The 9,999-nt window shown below is 34.5% G+C and overlaps 1 protein-coding gene across 7 annotated transcripts; it reads right to left on the bottom strand.

Annotated features, from left to right (window-relative positions):
- Positions 1 to 1,181: 1,181 nt before the first annotated feature.
- On the bottom strand, positions 1,182 to 9,560 carry LOC104087166 (uncharacterized). 7 transcript variants are annotated; one of them, XM_070187650.1, is made up of 7 exons: positions 9,244 to 9,560; positions 9,003 to 9,087; positions 3,992 to 4,280; positions 3,645 to 3,891; positions 3,345 to 3,461; positions 2,830 to 3,243; positions 1,182 to 1,469 (listed from the first exon to the last, which is right to left on the bottom strand). In XM_070187650.1, exons 6-7 carry the CDS (start codon positions 3,187 to 3,189, stop codon positions 1,449 to 1,451), a joined length of 381 nt encoding a protein of 126 aa, XP_070043751.1. In that variant the 5' UTR covers positions 3,190 to 3,243; positions 3,345 to 3,461; positions 3,645 to 3,891; positions 3,992 to 4,280; positions 9,003 to 9,087; positions 9,244 to 9,560; the 3' UTR covers positions 1,182 to 1,448. The 7 variants fall into 7 exon arrangements, with proteins under 7 accessions (XP_070043751.1, XP_070043752.1, XP_070043753.1 ...); XM_070187651.1 differs by having other exon boundaries at positions 9,382 to 9,560; XM_070187652.1 differs by having other exon boundaries at positions 9,386 to 9,560.
- Between the last annotated feature and the right edge of the window lie 439 nt (positions 9,561 to 9,999).

Raw genomic sequence — 9,999 nt, 5'->3', positions numbered from 1 at the left:
TGATCTCGTCACTACTCTACCGAAGTTAGGCTTGGCACTTATTGAGTACCGTTGTGGTGTACTCATACTACTCTTCTGCACATATTTTGTGTAGATCCAGGTACATCTTATCAGTCCCGGTACTAGCGTACTGAGCTTGCGTTTGGAGACTTTAAGGTACACATCCCCACGTCTGCAGGCCTTGGAGTCCCCTTCTATCATGTTCTTCCTTATTTCTTTACACTTTTATAGACAATGATGTATAGGATTGTTTAGCACTGTATCTAGAGCTTGTGACTTATATCTTACTAGGGTTAAGGGAGTTGTATGCATTGAGTTTATAGTTTCTATTTATGAAATTGTTGGAGTTTTGAAATTTTCGTTGTATTTAATGTTTCCGTATGTTGTTAGGCTTACATAATCTTAGAGAGTAGGTGTTGTCACGATATTCTACCGAGGGAATCTGGGGTCGTGACAGTGCTATTAAATCCATGGCATGTATGGCATTTCTTCATCATCACCACTTTTTTTCTTTTTCACTGCAAGAATTCAGCCTTCTTGTGGCGCACAAAGTCGCTGCAAAATCTATGAAAGTCACTGCTAAAACTTATTAGTGGCGACTTTCGTGTTGCTGCAAGTACAACCGTAACTAAATGTCATTTGAGGCGATATTACAATTCGCCACAAAAAGCACCCCATTTGTAACGACATGGTCGCCACAAAAAGTATATAAATACGCTACAAAAAATAATTTCACAAGAATACATTTTAATTGGATCGCCACTGTGTATTCACCGTTAGTTGCGACTACTATCGCTACAAAATATTACATATGTAGTGACAAGTTTAGTCACTACTGTATATGAGCCTTAGGTGCGACTACAAAACAATATATGTTTAGTGGCAACCTTTTGTCGCCACAAAGTGGTAAATCCATGAAAAGATTAATGTCTTTTTGTAGCGACCTCAGTCGCTACAAAACAAAGAAACCAACACTGTCAACTTTCATATCGCAACAAATATTAATTTTTTGTAACAAAATTATGTAGCCACTAATACCTATATTCTCAACAACTATAATGACCATAATTATATACATTTTCAGTAGCAACACGTTACTCTAAATTTAATATAGGGATATTCATATCAATTTCTAACCAATATTAAAAGTATTCAATAATATGCAACAAACATCAAGAGAATTTCTCAAACCGAATATTATAAATATTTCAATCACTAAAATAGAAATTACATATATACTACATGACACTTCATTGTGCACTGACATTGTATGCATATACATATAACCCAAAAAATAAGATAAAATATTAAGTGCCTTGTAATTGCTCCTTGGTGGACGACATCCTTGATCGATTACTAAAATAGTAATTACATATATACTACATGACACTTCATTATGCACTTGTAATTGCTCCTTGGTGGTCGACATCCTTGATCGGCACTACTGGTTAAAAAGTACCATATCCCTGCTAGAAGAAAGCAATGAAAGGAACATAATGAAATCATATATATCCAAATATGCATAGACAAATAAAGTACAAGCTTTGAGTGGGAAATGATATAAATGTAGTCCTAGAGAGTGAGAGTCTACTGCAACATATGTTTCATGTTGCATAGGAAAGGATCTTGACAAAGCAAGGAATAAAATCTTAAGAAATAAGAGTTATAGGCTATATACATGTCTTTTAAAGATTCAAGAAAAAACTGTGACTAAATGTGCTGACATATACGCTCTAAAAACATTCATTTCACTGGAAGTTTTTCATATACAATTATAGCCACAAGAAGAAATCGAAACACTAGGTGGTTCCAGAAGATTAAGCTAATATCCAGTTGCATTAGAAATCTTCACTAATTAACTACGGTTGAAGCAAACTAGATGGCATTTGGAACTTGATAAACCAATTCAAGGACTTAATGTAGGAGTACTTTCTGTATGAGATAGCAGTTTAAGACAAGGATTTATAGGAAATAACAAACCATGTCAGTAAGGTGAACTATAGCAGGTGACTTGAGAAAATCTACCCATTTTATCCAAATAGGCAAGTCTACTACTATTTTGACTAGTTCTACCATTCCAATACACATCCCTATCAGGATTAGGCAAATTTTAGGAAAGCCTCCTCGCGGACATTCAAATTTGACTAAACTTTCCGAGAAATCTGAAAGGGGGAAAAAGAAAAAGAGAACCCAAGAGAATAGAATCTAAATGACAGTTCATACAATTCCCATGAGCCGCAAAAAAAACCAAAGTATCTAAAAGGGTTTATGATCTTAACGTCTTCCTGTTCAAAAGTATCTAAAAGAGGAAGAAAACATATAAGCATTTAAAAAAAAGTTAAAGTTCAACAATGTAACGCTAAGGTAGTGGTATAAGAGACACGAGATGTACAGTTCTTAGAGAAAGGTAATGTAATACTAAGGTAGTGCTAAATTACAAATAATACACATACTTAAAAAAACGTTCTTTGTGACTGATATAATGAATATAAGACACAACTGAGTAAAGGTTTAAGAATACTTGAAATAATCATTCTTCATGCAATTTTGACTTCAAGTAATCATATCATCCATCTTTGTTGCACTGGAATAAATGGGGCCATTAGATCCTTTTTTTCTTTTAGATTTCCCAGCAAAGAATTCAGTAGGAACAAAGCAAAAGATAGTTCTTTCTCTCATATGCCTCATCAAAAAATTCAGATTTTACATAAACACACAACAGCCCAACAGTCTTGTCAAAAAGACGAAAGTTAAAGAAGAAGAATAAGAAGTCTTAGAAGAATTATCAAGAAGGAAGGAAGAATTGTCCAGAAGGAGCAGAGCAAGTACCTTTTGCATTGTGGTCATGAAAACACCAAATTGTTCTTGCATCCTCTTGCCCACTTCTAGACTAATTATCTTGCCCACTTCTACATTCGCGTGTTCACGCTCCTCTTCCAACTTCCTTTGCAACTCATCTTCCATATTACTTTGCAACTCAGCAGCCATTTGTTCATGTTCTTCTTGCAACTTCCGGTCCATATCGGCTTGCATCTCTTGACGCATAATTTCCATTGCAGAAGAGACGCTGGCCTCTATGTTTGCCTGCTGCATGCGACTCTTTTTGGGAGGCTTCTTTCCATACCCTTTTTCACGAACATAGCCTGTTCTCTCACCAAGAACGGAGGATAAAATTTCATCTCTAGTCATGGGATGCTCGATCTCTTCAGATTGTTGCTGAGTGACAGGTTCTTGGAGTTGACCCTGTAATTATGCATAATCATTTACACCAAACATAATACAACATATTAAAAGTAACTTACAGAATACAAAAAGATAATAAGTCTATTATTTTAGAGAATTACATGGATTTATTGTGATTGTGGATCCAACCACACCCGTTCTCCTGTTGCATTTTTACGTGTATGTTGGATCTCCCAAACTTTATCTGGTGTGTCTATTTCTCCAGAAATAGGATTTCTCTGTAATATAGTTTCAGAGAAAACATATATAAGAAAATATATAAATATATAAATAACAAAGAAGCATATGTGATCATTGAAAAATAAATGTATTTTCACCGTCGATTCCTATCCAGAAATAGGATTTCTCTATAATAGATCTTGCAATCTAAAGTCAATACAATTGTAAAATTAATTTATTACCTTGACCTTCAACCACATTTCTTCTCCATGTTTCAAAACAATCTTTTTTCCAAATTCCCATCTCGGAACGTTATAGTGCTCCTCATGATCAAAGCACAATAATTAACAATATCTCTAGCCCCAGAACGTACTGCTCTATCAATATCATCTTGAATCATAATTTTAATTTTTCCACCACACTTGGCTTTTACATCTATTCTTTTAGATTTATATTTTCCTCTTCCTCTCTTTTTATTGTTGCAAGAAACTGCAAAGTAAAAAAACATATACCATCACCACTAATTTTAGTATTTATGCACAATCAGTAAAGAGAATTTTCAAAAAACACCAAAAACCAAAAAACTAACTTGCACAATTTTCAGCTTTCGGAGAGCGATATACACTGTCTGCTACATTCCATGATCATTCTGTTTTTACAGAAGGCCTTTGGAGAGGATTACCAAATATCTGTCATGTCTGTACAGGTCCTTGACTCGGGTTACATGATTGTCCCGTCTCTAGAGATGCCTCAGTAGTCCCTATTGGATGTATGCGTGGCTGAGATGCCGCTACAGAATTGCCACGTCCTTGAATATTGCCATGACTATAGCCTGTGCCGCATCTCCAACTTTTACCTAGTCCAGTTCCTTTCATTTCCTGCAACATCAAATAAAAAGGAAGGGACTGATCAGACTAGAGAAAACATTAATTAATATAGCAGAGAATTGAATCAATAAATTGATGAAAATATTGGAGTAAAGCATTGATTTTAGTTCACCACTGATTCTATTATGAAATTAAAGCTTCAGGCATCACAAATAATTCCATTGTTAGTCTAATAAGTACAACAATACTGAATCGTTTTCAAAATAATATATATGTAGACATAAAGCTATAAGTATCACAAACTAACTTCATTGTTAGTCTAATAAGGAAAACATTACAGAGAATTTTCAAAACAATATGTAAACATATATCATCAGTCTTTTGCTTCTTCGTCTTCAAGGGGATGTATCAGTGTCCTCCCCATCATCATCATCATCAAATAGCTCTTCTTCGCTATCTTCACTCTCGGATACATCTATATGATTGTCATTAATGAAATCATCTTCCTCATTATGCATATTGTTTTGAGCTTGCATAGTTGCATGATCGTAGTTAATACTTTGTGGTTCTATATTATCCCTATGTAAAGACACCTCAAAATTATTTTTTGGGTCATTGGTGCACAAAGTATTAAATTTAGCTTCCTCTTGTTGATAAACTTCTTCATTCATGGATGCTTCCTCTTCAACTTCTACACAATTATCATCTTTATCAGGCATTTTGAAAAGGTCGCGAGGATTTGTCTTCACAACGACAAGCCAATCTTTATCGACCATGTCATCCAAGTAGAAGACTTGTTCAGACTGAGATGCCAACACAAATGGCTCATTTGTATTCAAGACACAGCGAGTATTCACACATGTAAAGCCATATTTGTCAATCTTATATCCTCTTCCTAAGCGAGCCACATCCCACCAATGATATTTGAATAGGTAAAATTTTCTGTTTCCCACATAAGATAACTCATAAATGTCCTCTAATACGCCATAATACTCCTTATTAGAGTCTGAATCATCTCCTCACAAGAACTCCGTTGTTCTGCGTTTTTCTTCTCAACGTAAGCTCTTTTGTATAGAATCTAAATCCATTTACCACAAATGTTGAATATTGATGTACCAACGGTATAGGACTGATGGCTAAGCTTATGAGCTCATCATTTGCGCGTCCTTGTGTAGATAGTACAAATATCTACAAAGACGAATATCAATATTTTGACTTGCGAATATGATGTGATGATTAAACTAATATTAATATTGTCATTTAAGTAGACACTTACACGTGCACGAAACCAATCAAGAAACTCATAGGTGGGAGCTCTCGTTGAACTTTGACTTTCAATCTCTCTCGTATATTCCTTACATTGTAAGATAGTTAAGACTAATCGGATTATCTCATGTGAAACTATCTTGGAATTAAAAAGAGACTTACTCCATGAATTGTGAAAGCTCTTCACAATGTTGAAGCACATATACACATGCTTGTTTGAACTCATCATGAGATAGTGTGATGCCTTCTGAAGCACCTTTTGTTTGTTCACTCTTTTTAAAGATAGACATCTCACCATTTGCCACAGATTCATCGTCATTCCTAACTGGTTTATTGAACTTGGTTAAGATATTCTTCAAGTATCGTGAGCAAAATGTGATGTTTTCCTATGCCAAATAACCTTCTGCAATTGAACCTTCTGGACGATTTTTGTTGTGAACATATGACTTAAGTGTTCGCAGATACCTATATAAAATGACTCATTAATATAATGTGTCATTCTAAAATTATGGCATCGAAATAATTGAACAACGAATTACCTCTCTATAGGGTACATATTTTGGTATTGAGCTGGTTCACCAAGTTTTGCCTCACTTGCCAAGTGAGTTGGTAAATGAACCATGACATCTAAGAACACAGGAGGAAAGACAAGTTGTAGTTTGCACAAAATGGTAGGAATTTATGCCTCTAGGATATCAAGATCTTCAATCATCAAGAACTTAGAGTATATATTCTTGAAATATTTTCCCAAGGCTATAATTGGATCACACACTTCCTTGGGCAGAAAATCACGTATAGCTACCGGAAAAATATCTTGCAATAATACATGATGATCGTGATATTTCAATCCATGTAACCTTTTCTCCTATACGTTGACACACCTTGAAATATTTGAGGAAAATGTATCAGGAATCTTCAGATCAGCTAATAAATTGCATACCTTCAACTTCTCTTCTGGGAACAATGCATAACATGCTGCCGGTAACAAAATATTGTTCCTATCCCCAACTGGATGCAACCGTTGTCTGATTCCAAGATCCATCAAATCATATCTACTTTTTAATGTGTCCTTTATGTTTCCAACCATATTCATAACAATTGATATAATATTGTAAGACACATTTCTTTCTATGTGCATCACATCAAGGTTATGTCTTAACAGAAGACTCATCCAATAAGGCTATTGGAAAAAGATACTTTTCTTTTTCCAATTGTAAGCATTGCCAGGAACATCACGCTTTCTCTTTTTCCCTTTTACCAAATTTCACATTACTCAAAGCTTGTAATTGCATAAGTGCATCACCTGTTAAAGGGTTAGATGCAACTCCCATTTCAACTTTCCCATCAAATAATGCCCTACTTTTGTGCCATGGATGGTCCATGGGAAGGAAGCGACGATGACCCATGTAACACATCTTACTACGTAAGGAAGTCGATTGTGTATCTAGGCATGCAATCTTGCCTTTGGTTGACCATCCTTAATGATTACCATATGCAAGGAAGTCATTAATCGTCCACATAATAGCCACACACATAAAAAAATTGGATTTTGAGTGCGTATCATAAGTCTCCACCCCGTCCCATAATTCCTTCAACTCTTCAATCATTGGTTGTAAGTATACATCTACATCATTGTCTGGACACTTAGGTCCTAGAATAAAAAGTGTCTTCATGAAATATGGATTTTTCATGCAATCCCATGGTGGCAAATTATACGTAGCTAGTACGACTGGTCAAATATTATGATTAAAACTCATGTTCCCATAAAGTTGGAACCCGCCACTTGCTAAACCTAATCGAACATTTCTTAACTCAGCTGAAAAGGTGGGATGTCATGCATCGAAGGATTTCCATGCCATTGAGTCAGACGGATGTCGCAAGACACCATCATCGATATTTTCCTCCTTATTCCACCTCATCTTTTTAGCTGTCTCTCTTGCCATGTACAATCTTTGCAGTCTTGGTTTGATTGGACAATGTCGCAAGCTATTATAAGCTACTTTATTGCCTTTATGTTCTTCGGACTTCCATCTAGACTTACCACACTTAGGATATGATTGGACATTGGCATAATCATGCTAGTATAAAATACAATCATTCCGACATGCATCTATTTTGGTGTACCACAAGCCTAGGTCACAAAGAACTTTCTTTGCTTCATAGAAAAAATTTGGCACAAATGACCCCTCGGGAAGAACTTCTTTAAAGAAGCTCAACAGTGCACCCATCGATTTGTTACTCCAATGGTTAAGGCACTTCGAGTGAAGTAGCTTAACAACAAAAGACAACTTCGAGACTTTTTTACAACCAGGATAAAATTTGTCTCAACATCTTCTAACAATTTGTAGAACTTTGTTGCATGTACATTTGGCTCTTCATTATCCTCTAAATTATTATTATTATCCTCCATATTCGTATATCCATAAGCATCGTAAATTATTTCGGCAATATTATCCTCTTCAATGCTATCATCTTCTACTTCATCACTAACTACAGCATTAGAAGTTTCAACTCTAAATAACACTTCCCCATGCAAGTCCCACACTTTATAAGAATCCCAGAAACCCTTCCTCAATAAGTATTTTCTTAGACCAATTTTTAGCTTGAACACAGTGTTCATACACCCTTTACAAGGACACCGAATCATAGTGTTCATTGTTGGTTGACTGAATGCCCAATTAAGAAAGTTGTCTACTCCATCTCTATACTTTTGGTTGACTCTATTCCTAATATTCAACCAACTTTTATCCATCCTATTTATTTTTAAAAAACAAATAATTGAATTAATTAAAGATGAACAAATTACCAAAAAAAGATGAACAAAAATGAACAAATTAAGAGCAAAGATGAACAAATTTCAGCTGTTAGTCTGAATTACACTGTACTTCATTACGAGAAGATTAAGAATGATTGCTTATGATAAAAACTTGAATAACATTAGCTATTACGACTAGGATACACATTACAGCAACTCATTTCTTACCATGTTCCCATATTCAACAAAGTATCTAATTTTTTCAAGAGCATATATTGCCACTAATCTTCTTGCAATGTTTTAACTATACCTTCTGTTTAAATATCAAATCATATGGAAAAAGATTCATTCACTAATTTTTAGAAAGTATTTTGATGTTGAAACTAACACATAGTCTAAAAAAGATAAGAGCTTTTGTTTTTTTGTTAGACCTAAATCTTCCATACCCAAAATTACACATTCAACAAGTAACTCAATACAGTATTCATAATTTATTCTGAAAGCTATAATTTCATAATATTCAAATCAATATTGCTGTATACAAATACAAAGAGGGACGACCCCAAAAAAGAGAAATATAGAAAAATAAAAAACCTCATATTGAAGGTTCGAACAAACCCAGATAAAAATTGTCAAAAAGAAATAATCTGAAAATGCACATAACCATATAAGAACAGAAAAAGAATGAAATACCAAACATGCAATTACAATAATAACACCAAAGGGTCTTTCAAGAAGAAACTTTCACTTACCTAGAAAAATATATAGCTGAGAGTTCAGTCCAAGACTTAGAATCAGCAAATAACAACACTTAGATGACACAATCTGGACGAATTCCTGTAAATATTCAAATGGGTCAAAGAAATTTGAGATGAAATATGAGAATATAAATGTAAAAATATTAAAATAATAATTATTGCTAGCTGCATGTTAAATATTTTTCCTTCTAGAATTATTATAAAGAACCCCAAATGTAAAATTTTCCCTTCATACTTGTTGTATTTGGAAAATCCTAAGAAAACGCAAGATACTTTCGTATAACCCAAAAGAAAAATGAAAGTATTAGGGATTTGAAGACATATATGATTTGAGCTTTTAGGTTAGCAACTAGAAGCAGAGAAACGGAGCAACCAACATAGTTCTTCCTTTAATTAGGAGTTGTGAAATTTGAGCATCTATATGAGATTCACATTTTTTGATTTTAGGGATTTTGAGCAGAGAGGGATTTTGAGCAGAGCAGGGGAAAGCAATGATCTTTAGAAGAGAGAGGGTTTCTAGTGAGAGGGACAATAAAATTGATAAATGGAGGGGAAAATAATAATTTTTGTCATTTAAGGCCTTCTGTTCTTGAAATTGTTATGCACATCTTTTCTTTTTTTCTTTTAAAATTAAAATAACTAAGTAATAGAGGCGACACTGTCGCTCCAAAATATAATTAGCAGCGACATTTTAAAGTCGCCACAAAATCCGTGGAGCCAAAATTTTGTTCTCGCGGGAATGAAACATTTCAGCCTTTATTTGCACATATCATGGGCGACCTAATAAAGTCGCTACTAAATATTGTCATTTTTTAGCAACATTTAAAGTAGCGGCTAAAAATATAACTTTTACTGCAATCAAATGGGTCGTCACAATACGTAGCCACAATAAGTCCAGTTTCTTGTAGTGTATCCAGAAGTCAAACACAGTGACCTCTAGACATTGAGGTCTTTCCCGACGGTTCTTTGCCTTCAAACGGTCAATCTTCAC

The sequence above is a fragment of the Nicotiana tomentosiformis genome, chromosome 10 (genome assembly GCF_000390325.3).
Source record: "Nicotiana tomentosiformis chromosome 10, ASM39032v3, whole genome shotgun sequence".
NCBI lineage: Eukaryota > Viridiplantae > Streptophyta > Magnoliopsida > Solanales > Solanaceae > Nicotiana > Nicotiana tomentosiformis.
The sequence above is the reverse complement of the archived record's forward strand: the minus strand, read 5'-3'. Positions and strand labels throughout refer to the sequence as shown.